Source organism: Phoca vitulina, unplaced genomic scaffold (genome assembly GCF_004348235.1).
Source record: "Phoca vitulina isolate PV1807 unplaced genomic scaffold, GSC_HSeal_1.0 scaffold85, whole genome shotgun sequence".
In the NCBI taxonomy this organism is placed as follows: Eukaryota; Metazoa; Chordata; class Mammalia; order Carnivora; family Phocidae; genus Phoca; species Phoca vitulina.
Window position 1 is genome coordinate 1,007,861 of NW_022589788.1, and position 18,544 is coordinate 1,026,404.

At 67.9% G+C, this 18,544-nt stretch overlaps 1 protein-coding gene across 7 annotated transcripts; it reads left to right on the forward strand.

The window, feature by feature from the left end:
- Positions 1-609: 609 nt before the first annotated feature.
- On the forward strand, positions 610-17,046 carry FGFR3 (fibroblast growth factor receptor 3). Of its 7 annotated transcripts, XM_032395548.1 has the most exons (18): positions 610-774; positions 1,146-1,356; positions 6,886-7,155; positions 7,402-7,455; positions 9,458-9,630; positions 9,704-9,827; positions 9,900-10,090; positions 11,915-12,059; positions 12,526-12,722; positions 13,069-13,214; positions 13,649-13,770; positions 13,853-13,963; positions 14,046-14,236; positions 14,342-14,464; positions 14,574-14,644; positions 14,796-14,933; positions 15,121-15,226; positions 15,297-17,046. In XM_032395548.1, exons 2-18 carry the CDS (start codon positions 1,248-1,250, stop codon positions 15,441-15,443), a joined length of 2,418 nt encoding a protein of 805 aa, XP_032251439.1. In that variant the 5' UTR covers positions 610-774; positions 1,146-1,247; the 3' UTR covers positions 15,444-17,046. The 7 variants fall into 7 exon arrangements, with proteins under 7 accessions (XP_032251439.1, XP_032251434.1, XP_032251436.1 ...); XM_032395543.1 differs by lacking the exon at positions 610-774 and having other exon boundaries at positions 1,153-1,356; positions 12,526-12,716; positions 13,066-13,214; XM_032395545.1 differs by lacking the exon at positions 610-774 and having other exon boundaries at positions 1,153-1,356; positions 12,526-12,716.
- Positions 17,047-18,544: the final 1,498 nt, after the last annotated feature.

Below are 18,544 nucleotides of genomic sequence, written 5' to 3' on the forward strand. Positions count from 1 at the left end.
CTGGGATGCAGTTCGCTGGTACTTCAGCCCCAGGCAGACAGGCAGAGACGCCCCTCACTGCCGGGCCTTTGCACACACAGTGCCCCGGCCTTGATGCGCTCCTGGGCTTGTGCACCTGAGGACTGGCTGCTCACACCTCAGGGTTCAGCTTGGGCAGCTCCTTCCCCGTGAAGCCTCTCTGACAGGCTTCACCCACCGAGACGCTCCCCTTCTATGTCCCCGCGTTCCGTGGCCTGCGGCCCTGATCGGAGGCCGGATGGCACCTGGGACTGCGAGGCCCGCAACTAGAGGTCCGCGCTCGGCCCCTCTGCGCGCCCGCCTGGCCCAGCGCTGCGACTGGGGGCCTCGCGCGTCCAGCCCCGGCTCCCACGCCCTCCGAGACCGCCCGGCGCCCCCGCCCGGCCCCGCCCCCTCTAATCCCCTCCGCGGGCGGGGGCCAGGCGAGCCGCGGCCCCGCCTCCGGGCCGCCCCAGGGGAGGGGCGTGTCCCGCGCCCGGCGAGTCGGGGCGGGCGTGGCCGGGCCGGGGCGGGGCCGGGGGCGTGGCGGCCGCGGGCCAGCCCCCACTGGCTGCCGCGCGCCGGGCCGCCCGGGCTCAGTGCGCGCTGGCGGCGGCGGCGGTGGTGCGGACAGCTGGCGCCGCGGAGTCCTGCTCCGCCTGGCGCACGGACGCACCGGCGAGCCGACGCTGGAGACACGGGGCGCAGGCGCTGGGCCGGCGGGCAACGAGCCGGAGCAAGAGCCGCGCGCGGCGAGTGGGCGCCAGCGGCCGCCAGGTCGGTGCGCGGGCGCGGAGGGGTCGAGGCGGGCGCGCGGCGAGGCCAGAGCGCGCGGCGGGCTCACGTCCCGAGCGGTCTCTGCGGCGGGGCCCGGCCGGGGCGCAGGCTTCCCGCTCTGGAAAGTTTGCCGCCGCCGCCGCCGCCCTGGGAGGGCTCTGCAGAAGTCAGGGAGGGAAGGGGGAGGAAGGGAGGGACCGCGGCGGGGAGGAGGCGGCCGGCGCCAGGCGGCCCGGGAGCCCAGGGCGGCGGCGGAGGGCGGGGCGGCCGGGGATCGGCGGAGCCGGGGCGCAGGAGCCCAGCCACCGGGGCTTCCGCCCCTGCGCGCCCCGGCTCCTCCGGGATAACGAACTGCCCGCCTCCTCCCGCAGTCTCCCGAGTGGCGCCCTCTTCCCGCCGGTGCCAGAGCGGGGCCATGGGGGGCAGCATGCCCGCGCGCGTCGCCTGAGGACGTCGTCGCCCTCGCCCCCACTATGGGCGCCCCGGCTCGCGCCCTCGCGTTCTGCGTGGCGCTGGCGGTCGTGACCGGCGCCGCCTCGGGGCCCCCAGGCATGGAGCAGAGCGTCGTGCGGAGAGCGGCAGGTAAGGAAGCACCCGACGGGGTGGGCGTCGGGGCCCAGGAACCGGCTCCTGGGTGGGTGGGGGGCGCCGGATCTGAGTGGGCCCGAGGGCGCGCCCTGGGCTGGCCCTGCGGAACCAGTGCCCGGGTTTCTGCCGCCTCCCTCCCCGGGAATCTCGGCCAGGAGTTTGTGGGGCGCCTGGAGCTTCAGGGCTACCACCCAAGTGCGAGGCCACGGCGGGGAGCTGGACGCGCCCGCGGCGTCCGCAGCCACTGCCCTCCGCCGTTCCCTAGTGGGGCGCAGCCTGCCCCCGGGCAGCATCGGGAGAGCGCTGGGGGCTGCGTTTCCCATTCCCATTGTTGTTCTGCGGGTCCTCACTGACGGAAAGTTCCTATTGTTGGTGCCGCAGTCCCAACCCGCCTCCGTCCCGGTTCATGGCTTCGGCCCAAAGCGAAAAGACCGCACTTTGGTGGGAGGGTGTGAGAGTGCGTCAGCCTGCCCCCCGGGCCCTGCCCCCCAGTGGCCTGCGTGACGACGCAACACCCGTCTAGTGCCTCCGCTCCCCAGCCCTGCGGGTGAAAGTGTCTGCTCCCCCAGGGTGCGCGCCCGACGCCAGGCTGGGCGCCGGGAGGCGAGAGGGCGGGTGTCCGAGGGACGTGGAGCCGCGGACCCCAGCTGGCAGTCAAGGTCGGGTGGGCGTCGGGGGTCCGCTAGGGGCCCGCGGGCCGAGCGCCGGGGAGGGGCGGGAGCGCGTCGGTGCGCCAGGCCCCGCCCCGCACACGCGCCGCGGCCCTCGAGGTGTAGCGTGCGCGGCCCCCTGCCGAGCCCGCCGTGCGCTCCGGGCGGTGCCGCCCCGCACACGCGCCACCGGGCTCCCGGCTGCGCCCCGGGGGGGTGTGGAAACAGCCGGCCCCGAGGAGAGAACCGGCCCGGGGGGGAGCAGCCGGCCCCGAGGAGAGAACCGGCCCGGGGGGGAACAGCCGGCCCCCGGGAGAGAGCCGGCTCCGGGGGACAGACGGCCCCGGGAGACAGCCGGCCCCGGGGGACAGACGGCCCCGGGAGACAGCCGGCCCCGGGGGGACAGGCGGCCCCGAGGAGAGAGCCGGCCCGGGGGACAGCCGGGCGAGGGCGAGGGGGCCGCGCGCACCCCCGCTCCGTCCCGGCGGCCGCGCGGAGGGCGGCCTTCGCCCGGTGAGCTCACGCCCCGCCCGGGCGGGACCCGAACAGCCGCTCCTTTGTACCCGGCGCGGCCACAGACCGCGCGTTGATGGCGGCCGCGGCGGCCTCGCAGGGAGGTGTGAGCTGAGCGGCGGCGGGCGCGCCGTGCCAGGGAGGCGGCGGCCGCGGGCAGGACGGAGGCAGATGGCGGCCCGCCCCTCCCCGCGCCCCCGCGCCCCTTTCTGCGGCGGCGGCTGCAGCCTCCCGGAACAATGTCATTTTTTTATGAATGAAGTGGGCCCGGCGCTTGAATGTGTGTGTCATTCAGCGGCGTGACAGAGGCCGTCGCGAGGTCAGCGCGCGCTTTTAGCGCCTGCTCAGGCGGCCCCAGCTTCCAGGGGCGCCGAATAGGCGGTCGCGGGGGGAGCCCCGAATTAGCATTCGCATTCAGATAAAGATATTACTCACTACGGCCGAGGAATGTCAACTAGCCCCGGGGAGGGCGCGGCGGGCGGGGCTCCGGACCCCCTCCGGACCCCCTGCGGCGTGCGGGGGCGGGGATGGTGGGGGGCTCCGTCCTCCCTTTGGGAACGGGCCGCACCCATGAGGCCGGTCCCGGGGCGCAGGCCTGGGGCGCAGGCCTGGGGCACAGCAGCAGGAGGGACCCCAGGGCGCGGGGCCTCTTCGTCCCACCAGGGCATAGCTGCCCCGCCGCCCCGAAGTAGAGGGGCTGAGACAGGTAGTGAGTTGCTAGGTCAGTGAGCTTTTAATCCGGTTCGCTAAGGAGATGGACCAGGCCGTAAAAATTCAAAGACCTCGTGAAATTTAGAGTTTCCAGCTGACACTGTCCCGGGAAACATAAATTAAAAAGCCAGATTTGCCTGGGGTCAGGGTGGGGAAGGTGCGGGCCACTGGACTGACCTGGGCAGCCTTCATCTGCCCATGGGGCCAGTGTTCTCTGTGAGGGGCCTTGGGGGGGGCACTCCCCTGCTGCCTGACCCCACCCAGCCAAGAGGGGTCCCCTGGGAGTACAGGGCATTTCCCAGAAAAGCACTGGTTGCAACCTCCCCCACCTCCTGCTCATCAGGGCTGGACTTTGAGCCCCACAGGCCTCTGGGTGGTTCATTAACCTGGCTGAGCCAGAGGCTGGACTTCTGACCTCCGCCCCTGCACTGAACTGAGAAGCACCCCTGCCCCCAGGGCCTCAGGTCCTCCTTGGGGTTGCTCTGGGGCCTGGCTGTGCCCCGTTTCATAACTGGAACTAAAAGGGAACAGGAGCCCCAGCAGGCACGGGCTGGAGGGGCAGCCTGGCAGGTCTGAGTGACTTACAAGTGAGTAAGCAATGAGGGGGGTCTCTTCTGGATGGGAGGGGAGCTTCCTTACTCTACATCCTGCTGGGGGCTCTGGGAGCCCTCCTGGAGCCCCAGTCACCTTACCTTTTTGTGAGGACAGGTAATGGCAGGGTTCTGGGAAGGTCAGGCTGGGTCATCCCGTAAGCCCACATTCACTTGCCTGATCTCCAAACCGCCCCCCCCTTTTTTTCTAACTTTGTTATGAAACTTTTCAGATAGTTTCCAGGTGGGGAGGGAGTAGATCAGATCTTTTCCCTCGGCTTCGGGTCCCTTTGAGAAAACCCATGTCTCTTGGGCTATTTGGAAGCATGTACGACCCATACTCTGGAGGGAAGTGAAAGCTTCATCACACATCCGGAACCAGACCCTTTGTTCTTCATCCCACCCCAAACCCCAGATCCCTTGGGGGCAGCCAGTCCAATGGTTCCTTTGAATCAGGTCTGAATTTGATGCTTGTTCTTTGGAGTCACCCCCAAGGCCCTTCTGAGGAAGGGTTGTCCACTCCCTGTGCACTCCCCGTGCACTGGGGGGCCCTCAACTGTAGTGACCTGAATCTAGGAGTGTGTCCTGCCCGTCAGGGGTCAGGGCCTGGGCGGCAGCCCTCCTAAGCAAGCTAGCTCTGGCTGTGGCCTGGTGACATCAAAGGTGATGGCTTGGGTCTCTCACCCCTGCTCTCCCGGGACCCAGCACTTTCACGGCTGGGGTGGCCTCCCGGGGCTTCCAGTGGGATTTCTGCCCTGTGTCCCAGTGGGGGAAATTGAGGCACGAGGCCAGTGAGTAGCAGAGTCAGGGGGACCCTGTGACTGGGAGACAGGCCCGCAAGCCCAGCTGGGCCTTTCCAGGACACAGTACCCCTTGGGTGGTCCCATGGGCTGCCCTTGGCCTACAGCCCCGAATGAGCTCCGCCCCCTGTTGGGGTGGGGATGCAGGTGGGGGCAGGCATTCCACCTGTGCCCACTCCCCTCAGGCACGTGGGCCCCTGCCGTGGCACACAGGACTCGGCCTCCAGCATGTGTGGGCCCCAGCACTTGCGTGGGCGTGGGTAGGGCCCCCTTTTGTTGATCAGGAAAGACTCCCTCCTAGGGCTGCTGGGGGTGGGGGCTGAACGGCATGTGCCCCTGCCGCTCCCCGGGTAGGGCCAGACAGTGGCTGGGTTAGCGCCCACCCATGCCCATCACTTTGGGCCCTGCCCATCCTTCTCTGTCCCCCTGCCTGACCCCATCCCCTCGGCCACTGCTGGGTCACCCCCAGGGTCCTCCGTGGCTCAGGGTGGGCCTGGTGGGTCAGCTCTACTGGAGGCAGAGACTCTGCTGCCCTGGCCCGGGGGTCCCTGGCTTCGGCACCTGGGCAGGTCAAGGGCTGGGCCTCAGCTGAGTGCAGCGTCTGTCCAGCAGCAGATGGCTGGCCTGGGGGCTGCTCTGTGTCTCCTCAGTCCCACGCTGGACGAGGTTGAAGTGAATACTGTGTGGATGGTTGACCTGCCGAGGCTGCCCAGACCAAACCGGAACCAACCACTGTTGCCCTTGGGCCAGGGCCTGGGGCTGAGGCTGCCATGACCAGCCTGTCCTCAGCCTTCTGGGGGGCCTCAGTCAGTGCCCAGCACTGGGTGGTCCCCACAGGATACAGTAGCCAGGACTGGGGGGCTGGAGGTCAGAGCAGGAGGCCCCTGACTGTGGGGCCCCCAGGGATGCAGACTCGGAGGATACTCCAGAGACCCTCCTGGTAGGCACGGGGCTGGTGGGCCCGCCGGAAGTGGGTGGGCAGAATTGGGACTGTCCAGGGAGCCAGGGGCTGGTGTGGCTAGAGTGGGCAGCTGGGCCCTCGAATCTAGGCCACGCGTCGGCAGAATGACAAGTGATGGTGTAACTGACCCAGCCGGGTCTGGGGAAGGAGGTCTGGGCAGCGGGACCACCCACCTCTGTCCCGGGCCCCAAGCCCAGGCTGCCCTCCTGCGCTGGCCATTGTCTGGCCCTGGCAGGGAGGCTTGGGGGTGATAGCCAGCCCCGCCAGGGGTATGTCCCTGGATCTCAGCGAGCTAGGCAGCCGCTGGGCAGGGAGGAGGGCCCTGGAGGCTTACGGGTGGACATCGGCCCTTGGCGAGCGTTTTCTACCCCAACTTAGCATTTGCACGTAAGGTGGGCCAGGTCACCTTAGCCTAGCTCAAGGGTTCCCGCTCTGACCTGCTCACAACCTCCCACCCCTCCCAGCTTGTGTCCTTATCCGTGAAATGGGGGGGGGGTCCCAGGTCCCCTTAACCCACTGGCCTGTGAGACCGCTGCCCGCAGTATTCTGTCTGTACTTAGGAGTGTTCTGCTGTGTGTTTAGTGTAGTGCTGAGGCGTAGCTCACACACACGACACTCCCTTCTAAGTTGGGGTACAGGCATTCCATGTCCCCAAGACCCGGGCTGGCCCCCGAGCCCACCAGCCCACAGCAAGTGCTGCCCAGCCGTGGTGGCTTCCTCCTCGAGCTGGGGAGCGTCTGTTCTCTGGTCCGGAAGTGCTTTTGCTGCCAGGATGAGAAATGGGGGGCAGTAAGTGGGACCCCTGCCCCCCACCCCGTCCTTCCTGCCCCGAGCCTCCATTTTAGGCTAGAAGCCAGAGGTCTGTGGAGGACCTCTGCCTGCCGGCTGGTTTTGTGAAGCCCGTAAGCTCAGCATGGATTTTGCATTTCTAAGTGGTTGGAAAAAACCAGAGGAAGAATGATGCTCCGTGACACTCTGCAACTTGAATTCTCAATGTCCTGAGTACGGTCTGGTGAGCGCGCAGCCGACCCCGCTTCCTCGCGCGTCATCCACGGCGGCGCCGCGACGGTGCGGTTGTCCTCAGGGCTCACACCAGTTGGCAGGCCTGGGACACTTTGCAGGACAGCAGGCTCTGGATGCGGTGGCCCTTGCCTAGCCCTCCGGGCCCCAGATGCCCCCGCCACAGCCTTCGCTACATGTCTGGGCGGTGGGCCAGCCGTGGGGCCTCCCGGGGGTGCCGGGCGCCCAGGATTCCTGTTTCGGGGGCACCTGCCTTAGGGTCATCATCTCCTCCACAGAGGCCCTGGGACCTGAGCCTGGCCAGCAGGAACAGCTGGTCTTTGGCAGCGGGGACACCGTGGAGCTGAGCTGCCATGCGCCTGCCGGTGGTCCCACGGGGCCCAGTGTCTGGGTCAAGGACGGTGTGGGGCTAGTGCCCTCCGACCGCATCCTGGTGGGGCCTCAGCGGCTGCAGGTGCTCAACGCCTCCCATGAGGACGCGGGGGCCTACAGCTGCCAGCAGCGGCTCACTCAGCGCGTGCTGTGTTACTTCAGCGTGCGCGTGACCGGTGAGCGTCCCGGGGCCCCGCCGAGCTCACCGTGTGGCCTGCGGCCGCGCTCCACCCCACGTTGAGGGTCTTGGTGGTCGTTGGGGGGGGGGCACCCCGTAGGAGGTGCTGCATGAAGGGGCTCCAGCCCTGCCCGTGGGGGGCCCCCACAGACCCGGGAGGAGGTGGAGGTACTGGGGTGTAGGCCCTGGGCATTTGCCTGTCGGGGGGCCGACCCCTGCACACTCCCTGTTGCCTGCATTTCAGATGCTCCGTCCTCCGGAGATGATGAAGACGGGGAGGATGAGGCTGAGGATACAGGTGAGCCCGGGTTCCAGGCATGCAGGGCTGGCCAGGGTTGGGGACCTGCCTTCCCAGGGGTGGGCTTGCTTCCTAGCTGCCAAGCCCTACACTCTGCAGGTACGGGGCCTCCTGCTCATCCGGCAGGTAGGAGACCGAGACCTGGGGGCTGCCCCCCTGGGGTCACACCGAGCGTGGGGTCCCCTCACTGTGGCGGCCCTGAGCTCTGGGTGGCAAGCTGGGGGGGTGGGGGCACTGCACGGCAGGTGAGACAAGGAGGCCGCGGCGGGGGCAGTAAGGTGGCCCAGCCGGGCTGCTGTGGGTCATCGGACTGAGGGGTCAGGGCATGGGAGGTGGGAGTGGAGGGTGGCTGTGGGCTCCAGGGACACCAGCTTTGGGCACGTGTTCATTGTAAAGGGGAGGCTGTGGCATTTGTGGGGAGCAGACCGCAGGTGTGGGGAGCAGGTGGGGTGACAGCACGCAGGTGTATAAGCCTGGCGCAGTGGCGGGTAGACTTTGCCAATCACGGAGGGACTGGTTAGGGGAGGTGGGGGGCCCCGAGGGGTCCAGTGGGCAAAGAGGTGAGGGGGAACCCTCTAGGGAGGTGGAGCTGGGTGGGGATGTGGGAGAGGAGTGGTCCTGGGAGAGGAGCCAGGCGCCGGGGTGCGTAGGTCGGCTCTACCTTGGGTGTGCGTGCTGACAGAGGCGTGGAAGGGCCCTTCCTGAGGAGCCGCTAGGTCTCCTCCTTTTTCCCTTTTTCCTTTGGCTGCCAGGAGTTCAAAGCCAAGCTCCAGGCCCAGTTGCTCCTGGAGCCCCGGCCACCCTGGCCATGTCAGGCGGTGCGGGCCCCCTCCACTACCACCCCTCCGGCACAACCCGGTGGGCTCAGGGGCTCCAAGGGTCACTGGCAGGCTGTCCTCCACGGACACCGTCCAGCAGGGCTGAGCCACCATGGTCTCAGCCTGCTGGTCCCCCCGGGGTCTCTGCCCCTGGAGGGCTCCCTGCCTGGGCCTCAGCGCCCTCCTCCGCCAGATGGCTGTGTTGAAGGCAGCAGGGCAGGGGTGGGGGTGAGAGGGGCATCTCCCCCCTGTCCTAGGGGATGCCTGTCAGCCTCCCAGGGCAGGAATGCAGCCCCCACCCCAGTAACAAGGAAGGATGGAAACCAGTTAGGGTGGAGGATGGGGACAACCCTGAAAACCAGGAGGGGGCAGGGCCCCCCGGATGCCATGTCCCCTCCCCCTGCCTGGCAGGCCCTGGAGTGCTCTAGAGGGTGACTCTGGGTCTCAAGGGTTCTAGCAGGCACCTGGCCACCTTTGAGACTCTGGGCTCTGCAGGGGGCTGGGCCTTACGTCCCGCTCCGTGGCTTCTAGGTCCTGGCCTTGCTTGTCCACCCAGCTGGGCTCTGTGACCTGGGCTGGCCTGGTTCCGCTGCTGGCTGGGTCTCCACCTCAGTGGGCCGGCCCCAAATGTGCCTCCCTGGGTTGGTGGGTGTTCCCCAGGGAGATACCCTTATGTCTCGAAGGCTCCCAGGTCAGGGTGTATTGTTCCGGACCCTCGGGCCCCCTTGGCTGCCGCGGGTGCTTGCGGGAGGCGGACAGGGAGGGGAGGGGTGCGTGCTTAGCTTTGAGAGTGCTGGGAGGCGACACTGGGGCTGTCGGCGGCCTTGTCCAGCCAAGGCAGAGGTCCTCAAAAGTCCCAACACTCCGGGGGCGCCTGGGTGGCTCAGTCGTTAAGCGTCTGCCTTCGGCTCAGGTCATGATCCCAGGGTCCTGGGATGGAGCCCCGCATCGGGCTCCCTGCTCGGCGGGAAGCCTGCTTCTCCCTCTCCCACTCCCCCTGCTTGTGCTCCCTCTCTCGCTGTGTCTCTGTCAAATAAGTAAAATCTTAAAAAAAAAAAAAAGAAAAGTCCAACACTCCGTGCACGGAGGGGACGCGGAGGCTGGAGGCGTGGGCAGCCCGGCGGCTTCTGGAGCGGGCTCAGGCGGACTAGCCCCCGCTGACGGCTGGCGCGCCCCTCTGCCAGCAGGGGCCCCTTACTGGACGCGGCCCGAGCGCATGGACAAGAAGCTGCTGGCGGTTCCGGCCGCCAACACCGTGCGCTTCCGGTGCCCGGCCGCCGGCAACCCCACGCCGTCCATCTCCTGGCTGAAGAACGGCAAGGAGTTCCGAGGCGAGCACCGCATCGGGGGCATCAAGGTGGGCCTGGTGGCGGGCGGTGCTGGCCGGCGGGGTCCTGGGCCGCTGTCCCCTCACGCGCGCCTGCCCACAGCTGAGGCACCAGCAGTGGAGCCTGGTCATGGAGAGCGTGGTGCCCTCGGACCGCGGGAACTACACGTGCGTCGTGCAGAACAAGTTCGGCAGCATCCGGCAGACCTACACCCTGGACGTGCTGGGTGAGGCCCGGGCTGGCGGGGGCGGGCGGGCGGCGCGGGCCCGGGCGGCCCCTAACCCCGTGTGCCCCGCAGAGCGCTCTCCGCACCGGCCCATCCTGCAGGCGGGGCTGCCCGCCAACCAGACGGCCGTGCTGGGCAGCGACGTGGAGTTCCACTGCAAGGTGTACAGCGACGCGCAGCCCCACATCCAGTGGCTCAAGCACGTGGAGGTGAACGGCAGCAAAGTGGGGCCTGACGGCACCCCCTACGTCACCGTCCTCAAGGTGGGTGCCACCCCTGGCCGGGCGCCGGCGGCGGGCTGCTGCTCGGGAGCTGCCGGGCCTGGCCCTGCTGGCCCCCCGTGGCCGGGGACTGGGAAGGCATCCCAGCAGGGAGGCTCGCTGGGTCAGAGGGTGGGCGGGGGGCGGGGGGGAGGGCCGGCATCAGACCGGCCGGGGAGAAGTGGTGGGGGGCTCGGCTCCGCACTGGCGGGCTGGGGGGTCGGCTCGGGAGTCTGGGCCCAGTCCCGGCACGTGAGGCAGGCAGCACGTGGTCCTGTGGTGAGTCCTTGGTTTCCCCGTCTGCCCTAAGGGTCGGCCTCAGCCCTGGAGGCAGGCCTGCAGACAGCGCCCTGGGCCGGGGTCGAGCTCAAGGCCCCAGGGCAGGCAGGTGGCAGCTGAGCCCTCCCGGCAGGGCAGGCTCTGGGCCCGAGGTGCAGGCAGCCACGCCTCCGGCCGCCCTGATTCCACACTGTCCGCGTGCACAGAGCATGGCTCGCGGTCCGCCTGCCTCCCTCGGCCCTCGCTGTGTTCCCACGGTCCCAGGGGCGGGGGCCACCCTAGTTGGGATGGTTGCGACACTCTCAGCCCAAAGAGAAACATCTGTTGCTCACGGGGGTGGGGAGCGGGCGCTTGGGCTGAGGGCGGGAGTGCGGGCCCGACCGGAGAGGGCACCGTGGCCCCGTCGGGTGGGATCTCCACGCTCACGGGAACACACTTACTGAGAGCCGGGCCCGCCGGGCCCCCAGGGCTGGGCAGCGGAGGGCCTCTCAGGGGTGCCTGCCAGGGCCACACTCCGGGCTGAAGCGGGTGGGCGTTCCAGAAGGCGCATCCTGTGAAACCACGGCCCACCACGGGCAGGTGCTTCCGTGGCCGCCTCCAGGCAGACCTCCTGCCCGGCATGGCCTGGCCCACCCCCTCCGTTCCTTGAGGCCCACCCCCGCGCCCGCATGGCCGCTCTGTGCCCAGCCGGGCTGCTGAGGGCGCGCCTAAGCCGGGTCTCTTGTCCCCGCAGTCCTGGATCAGTGAGAGTGTGGAGGCCGACGCACGCCTCCGCCTGGCCAATGTGTCCGAGCGTGATGGGGGCGAGTACCTCTGTCGAGCCTCCAATTTCATAGGCGTGGCTGAGAAGGCCTTTTGGCTGCGTGTTCACGGGCCCCAAGCAGGTAACGACTCTGTCCCACGCTGCCTGGCACGCCGAGCTCCAGCTCCGACACCCCGGCCACGCGCCCACCTGCACGCCCCCGTCCTGCTCGCTCCCCGCCCCGTGGCTCGCGCTGTGCTCCCGGCGGAGCCGCGTCCGCGATGCTGCGCCTCTGGCCTCCACTGTGACCGCCCGCTTCGGGCCGCGGCCTGGGCCACCCCGCCTGCGCTCCCACCGCACCCCCAGGAGGCCTCCGGCCGGGGAGGCCGTGCCCCCCGCGCGCTTCCGCTTCCGCCTCCGCCTCCGCCCGCCCCGCCGTGCGCGCCTCTCGCGCCCCCGCCCGCTCCCGCCCGGCCCGCGGCCGGCCCCCTGCTGCCGGTGCGACCCTCGGTGCCCCGCCCCCGCGCCCCGCGCACACTAACCTCGCACGCGCGTCCGTGCAGCACGCTGCTGGCCGCATGCCTGGCGCTCACCTGGGACAGAGGACTCGCCGGTGGAGGGACTGGCTTCGGGCTCTGTGTGGACGCGCGAGGCGGAGGACCCTTGGCGCCGTGGCCGTGGCCGTGGTGGTGGTGGCGGCGGCGTTTTCCTTGCAGCCTGGCTGGACCGTCAGCGCGTGGACTCTGGCTGTGGTGCCCGTGGCAGGTGCTGGTGCTCGCCTATCGCGCTCTGTTCTCTCTTTGTAGACGGCGGGCGCTAACACCACCGACAAGGAGCTAGAGGTGCTGTCCTTGCACAATGTCACCTTTGAGGACGCGGGGGAGTACACGTGTCTGGCAGGCAATTCTATCGGGTTTTCCCATCACTCTGCGTGGCTGGTGGTGCTGCCAGGTACGGGCTCCTGCGGCCTGCTCTGTGCCCGTCCTGCCGGGGTCGCTGGCGTGGGACACTCCACGGCTGCCAGGGACAGGCGGGGGACCCTGCGGCCCGGGGCCACCTCGCTCCCCGGCGCTCCCGCGCCAGGCCGATGGCTGGTAGGGGAACGCGGTCGACAGCCGTGTGTTGGCTCACAGGCCCCCCTGGAGCCCCCCACTCCCGGCCAGGTCCCCGACAGCCTAGGTGGTAGCTCTGGCGTCTCCCCGGGTGGCGGGTGTCAGTGCTGCTGGCTCTGCGGGGCTCCTCCTCTGCTGGGTGTCCCCCTGCTGACCTGGCGTTGCTGACCGCAGGCCCCTCGGTGCGCCCCCACCGGGGCTCCGAGCCCCTTTCCCCGCGCCCCCCGCGCCTCTGGCCCCGGCCCCGGGCGGCCCGTGGGGGCTCGTGCGGCTGGGCCAGGCCTGCAACGCCCGTGTCTTTGCAGCCGAGGAGGAGCTGGCGGAGGCCGGCGAGGCCGGCAGCGTGTACGCGGGCGTCCTCAGCTACGGGGTGGGCTTCCTTCTCTTCATCCTGGTGGTGGGGGCCGTGGCGCTGTGCCGCGTGCGCACGCCCCCGAAGAAGGGCCTGGGCTCACCCACCGTGCACAAGGTCTCCCGCTTCCCACTCAAGCGACAGGTAACAGAAAGTAGATACCGGGTTCCGAGCCGCTTGGCCTCCCGGAGCCCCCACGGCCCCGCCTGCCGGGCTCCTGAGCGCAGGGACACCCCGCGGCATCTGAGGCACGGGGCCTGCCCAGGGGTGCGGGTCTGTGTGGCCCCTGAGCCGACCCCGCCCTCGTCCTTGCGGTGCCCCGGGTCACTTGATCTTCACGTGGCGCTCTGTGGAGGGCAGCCAGACCTCCCAGGCCCCGGCCAGCCCTGCCCACACGGGCAGAGCCGCGTCCTCGCCGTCCTTAGCTATCCCCTCCCCCCTCCCCCTGCCGTGGTTTGGCCCCACGACACCAACCTGTTCCTGCTGACCCAAGCAGGTGTCCTTGGAGTCCAACTCGTCCATGAACTCCAACACGCCGCTGGTGCGCATCGCCCGGCTGTCTTCTGGGGAGGGCCCTGCGCTGGCCAACGTCTCTGAGCTGGAGCTGCCCGCTGACCCCAAGTGGGAGCTGTCCAGGGCCCGGTCAGTGGTGGCAGTGTGACCCTGTGCGCTGGGGCCAGGCTCTGACCCGGTGGGGGTCGGGGACACGTGGGTGTAACCCCGTGGCGGGGGAGGAGGCACCACTCCGAAACCTGATAGGACTCCGATCAGAGGCAGGTAGGAATCAGCTCCATGCACAGCGTGGCTACTGCTGGACATGGGGCTGGGGCCAGAGGAGGCTGAGCCAGGGATAGATGCTCCCGGGGGTGGGGGCACCCCTTGCAAAGTGCTCTGTCTGGAGGGCCCCCGCACAGAGTGAGAGGCTGCAGGGTCAACGTCTTTCATCTTCACGAGCAAGGTTGTGGGAGCAAGTACGAAGGGCTTACTGGACACGGTGGTACTGGGCCTCCGAGACTGCCTGGGACAGAGCCCGAAGCAGGCGGGAGTGCTCATTGCCTCTTCGTCTCTGCCACCAGGCTGACCCTGGGCAAACCTCTTGGGGAGGGCTGCTTCGGCCAGGTGGTCATGGCAGAGGCCATCGGCATCGACAAGGACCGGGCTGCGAAGCCTGTCACTGTGGCCGTGAAGATGCTCAAAGGTGAGGGAGGAGAGGGCTGGGGCGGCGGGGACCTGGGCAGGGCTGGGGCGGCGGTCCCTGACGCAGCCTCCCTCCTGTGCAGACGACGCCACGGACAAGGACCTCTCGGACCTGGTGTCTGAGATGGAGATGATGAAGATGATCGGCAGGCACAAGAACATCATCAACCTGCTGGGGGCGTGCACCCAGGGCGGTAGGTGCTGCGGGCGGGCGAGCAGCTGGGGCTCCCGGGGCCCCGAGGGCGGGGCCCTCCGCTGAGGCCCCTGCGCTCCTAGGGCCCCTGTATGTGCTGGTGGAGTACGCGGCCAAGGGCAACCTGAGGGAGTACCTGCGGGCCCGGCGGCCCCCGGGCATGGACTACTCCTTTGACACCTGCAAGTTGCCTGAGGAGCAGCTCACCTGCAAGGACCTGGTGTCCTGCGCCTACCAGGTGGCGCGGGGCATGGAGTACCTGGCCTCGCAGAAGGTGAGCGGAGGTGGGAGGAGGGGCGGCAGGTCCCTCAGCCAGCCGGGGCCACGTGGGAGCCTCACTGGCCCCCCCCCCCCCCCCCCCCCCCCCCCCCCGCCCCAGTGCATCCACAGGGACCTGGCCGCCCGCAACGTGCTGGTGACCGAGGACAACGTGATGAAGATCGCGGACTTCGGCCTGGCCCGTGACGTGCACAACCTTGACTACTACAAAAAGACCACCAACGTGAGCCCAGCTGGAGGGGGGTGGTTGATTGGTGGGGGGGAAGGAGAGGGAAGGCCCCCCCCACCAACAAGAGGGCACTGGCCCCAACGTGCCCCATTCCCCCTCCCAGGGCCGGCTGCCCGTGAAGTGGATGGCGCCCGAGGCCTTGTTTGACCGAGTCTACACCCACCAGAGTGACGTGTATGTGGTCTCCCAGATCCTGGGGAGGGCCAGGGGGTCGGGAGCTGCGGGGGACGTGGGACAGAGACGGGCCCCTCCCAGGCCCTGGCCCATCTCCCCTGAGCTCCGGTGGGGGCACAGGGCAGGCTGACTGTCTTGTGTGCCCCACCAGCTGGTCCTTTGGGGTCCTGCTCTGGGAGATCTTCACCCTGGGGGGCTCACCGTACCCCGGCATCCCCGTGGAGGAGCTCTTCAAGCTGCTGAAGGAAGGTCACCGCATGGACAAGCCGGCCAACTGCACACACGACCTGTGAGTGTCCGCGCCCTGCGGCCACCCTTCCTGACACTGGGCCACGGGGCGGCTCACCTCCCCCCACCCCCCCGTGGCCTGGGAGCTCCCTCAGCAGGGTTCCCGAGGGGGACGGGTGGGAACCCATTGCGGGCTGGGCTCGGGTGGGCGCCGGGCCGGGAGCCTTACCCGAGCGCGCTGCCCACAGGTACATGATCATGCGGGAGTGTTGGCACGCGGTGCCCTCCCAGAGGCCCACCTTCAAGCAGCTGGTGGAGGACCTGGATCGCATCCTCACTGTGACGTCCACGGATGTGAGTGCTGGCCCCCCCCGCCCCCATGCCGCGTGTGGGGGACACAGCACTGACCGCCGCCCACCCACAGGAGTACCTGGACCTGTCCGTGCCTTTCGAGCAGTACTCACCAGGCGGCCAGGACACCCCCAGCTCCAGCTCCTCGGGGGACGACTCTGTGTTTGCCCATGACCTGCTGCCTCCAGCCCCACCCGGCAGTGGGGGCCCGCGGACGTGAAGGGCCGTCGGCCTGCAGGCCGAGCCCCCGCCAATGTGAGAGCGGATGCCAGCTCCCCCCCGCCCCCCTGTGCTGCTGGTGGAGTGCTGTCGACCACTGGGGCCCCCGGCCCGGGTCTGAGTCCTGGGACAGACGGACAGACAGCTGTGTGTGTGTGTGTGTGTGTGTGCGCGCGCGCCTGTGTGTGGGTGTGAGTGAGTCTTGGGGCCCCGGGCGCAGGGATCCCCGGGGTGCCCGCCCTGCTGTACAATGACCTCCTGGCCACCGGCGCCGGCAGCACCAGGGGGCCGAATGTAGAATGTAAAGGGGTTCCTCGCGGGGCCCCTGCCCCAGGCTCCCCTCCCCCCACCGGCTGCCTCCCAGGGAGCCCCAGGGCTGGCCTGGCTCTGGCATGCAGTGTAGGGCCTTGGGCTGAGCCTGTGGGGTCGCCCCCATGCGCAGGCCCCCCACCCATGCGACACCTCGTGCCTGGGGGTGAGTGTGAGCACGCAGCCCCCCACCTCCAGCCTCCCCCACGTCCCACCCTGCTCCTTGGAGACGGAATTACGGGTACCTGAAGCCTTTAACTTCTCTCCGAGAGGTTCATTCCAGAAATGAGTGTACATTTATATAAATAGAAGCCGTGTGTAGGATGCACACACATATATATATATATAAATACCTATATGGAAGAAGGGCTGGTGTCGCAGGCACGGGACCCCGGGGGCCCAGGGAGCCTCCCCGAGGGATTTGCTGTGGAGACGAGCACAAACACCAGCAGATGATGGAGGGGCTTTTCTGGCAGTTTTGTTTTAAAAATTGTACCTGGACCTGTATATTTGTAAAGCTATTTATCAACCCCCAGAAGCCCTGTCCCTGTGTCGCCGCCCCCCCCACGTTCATAGTGTTGAGACAGCCACATGGCAGAGAGGTTTCAGTTTTAACTTATTAACAGCTGAGAAGGGTCCTGCTTCATTTAGAGGCACCGCGGGGGACGCACATCGCGCCGGGCCTGGCCAGCGGCACCCCAAAGCCTAGCCCGTTCCCGTGCGCCCTTAAGGGCCGTTCATAGTTTGAGGTGATTCTAGTGAGGATATTTTATTTCCTTTGGCCTTCTTTTGCAGGGGAATTAGATTTCTATAGGGTTTTTCTTTAGGAGATTTATTTTTTGGGACTTCAAAGCAAGCTGGTATTTTCCTCCAAGTTCTAATTGCCATGTGTTCCGGGTGGGGAGGCAGCTTCCAGTGGGGGCCAACCCTGCACGCAGGCTCAGATGTTATTAGATGTTACAAGTTTATATATATCTCTATATATAATTTATTGAGTTTTTACAAGATGTATTTGCTGTAGATTTAACACTTCTTACGCAATGCTTCTAGACTTTTATAGCCCGGACTGCCACCTTTCAAAGCTTGGGAGAGAAAGCCGTGAATTCAGTTTTGTTACTTTTTGTACTGTTAATGGCCCGAATTTGGGGGGCTGTTTTTTGCTCATCAGCTGGCCAGCCGGGCAGTGGTTCAGGGTGGTCTTTGTTCTCAGGGCCCCCCCCCCGCCTTATGGGGGCCGAAGGTGTCGGCCCAAACTAGCAGACATGCTTTCCAAAAAATAAAGAGAGACGACTGGTTCCCATCCCTGCTCTGTGACTCCTTGTTTCCTGCCTTTCTGGAAACCCAGTTCAGTGTCCCCACTGTCCGCCTGGGACAGGTCCTGTCGGCCGCCCTCCCCGCCCTGAGGAGGGAGGGGTCTCCAGCTGCTACGGGCACAGGCTGGGACTGGCGGCCTGCGGTCACAAGCCCAGGTCCCGGCTTGGATAGGACAATCCTGGGCAAAGCCAGGGTGAGGGTGGTCTGCTGTGTCCAGCTGCATGGGGGTCCAACGCGGGCAGGGCACAACCTCAGGGCCATGGGTGGTCTTCATTGCCTCAGTCTGAGGTCCCCAAGGGCAGGGAATGCCAGCAAGGGGGTGTCCAGGGGATGGGCAATGAGAGCATCCTGGGGTGTGGCTGCACAAGGAGGAAGGAAGGCCCTGCCAAGCCGCCTGGCTGCCCCCGGCTCGTGGGCTCTAGGTGGACTCGGGGGGTCCTGTGCAGGCAGCTGCAGCGGCTTCTGAAGCCTCCCCCTCCACACCCCACCTGCTGGCACCTGCGGTTAGCTGGGGGGGAGGAGGTGGTTTCTAGCGGGCTCCCCGCCCACCCCCGCCACAGAGCCCCATGCCAGCAAAACTCTCACCTGGCCCCTGATTCAGACACACCGGGGGGGTTGGGAGGGGGAGAGTGCTGTCCTCTCTGGGAGCCACACTCCGGCTCCTGGACGCTTCCCTTCCCCATCCCAGGCCTGGCATCGGCCCCGCCCCGCCCCGGGAGCTTCACCCGCAGCCCCTGCTCTCCACCACTCCTGGGACTTTGGGCAGACGCTGCATGCTGACCCTCAGCTAGCTGGGGCACTGAGGACCCAGTGACAGGACCTGGCCCCCTCTGCTCCCGAGTTCTCGGTCTGGGGGAGTGGGGACGCGGACCGGGGCACCCACCCATGCCGCACTGGGGGGGGTAAGTCTGGGAAGGCTTCCTAAAGGAGGCGGTAACGCCCAGGCTGTGCTGAGGCTGGAGAGGATTCGGGGACAGGCGGCCGAGCACAGACTTGCCCAGGTCCTCTCTGAACCCCAGGGCTGTGCAGGGCCGGCTGTCCCTCCTTCCTCTGTGGCTGCTGACACCTAGTCTGGTCTGACCGTAGAGGGCCAGCCACTGCGCTGGGTCCACTTTAACTCTGGCTTCTCAGAAACTCGCTCCCGCTAGAGCTGTGTTCAACTCACTTTCCAAGTCTGGGGCCCCCCTGGAAGGGAGGATCTGAACCCGGTGCCGCCCAATACCGTGACCTCACTGGGGGAAGCACTCCTGGCACCCGGTCCAGCCTGCCAGAGACCCGGTGTTGTGTCCCCAGCGCTCCGGAGAGATGCAGGCCAATGAGGGCGTGAACCACAAGTGTGGGAGTGCGGCCTGGGGCCAGCAGCACCCCGGGCCGGCGGGGAGGTGGAGGGGGCAGCCCAGAGGGGACCCGCGGAGGGGGCCTGGCGGGGAGCCCTGGGGGGGCGGGGAGGGAGCCGGCGGGGGGAGCGGGGGGGAACGG

What these genes read in the sequence shown, in the direction of transcription:
- FGFR3 (XM_032395548.1), top strand. Translation starts at nt 1,248, where the DNA reads ATGGGCGCCCCGGCTCGCGCCCTCGCGTTCTGCGTGGCGCTGGCGGTC. An exon ending in CTACACCCTGGACGTGCTGG is followed by an intron (nt 9,828 to 9,899) that starts GTGAGGCCCGGG and finishes TGTGCCCCGCAG; the next exon opens with AGCGCTCTCCGCACCGGCCC. An exon ending in AGTACCTGGCCTCGCAGAAG is followed by an intron (nt 14,237 to 14,341) that starts GTGAGCGGAGGT and finishes CCCCCGCCCCAG; the next exon opens with TGCATCCACAGGGACCTGGC.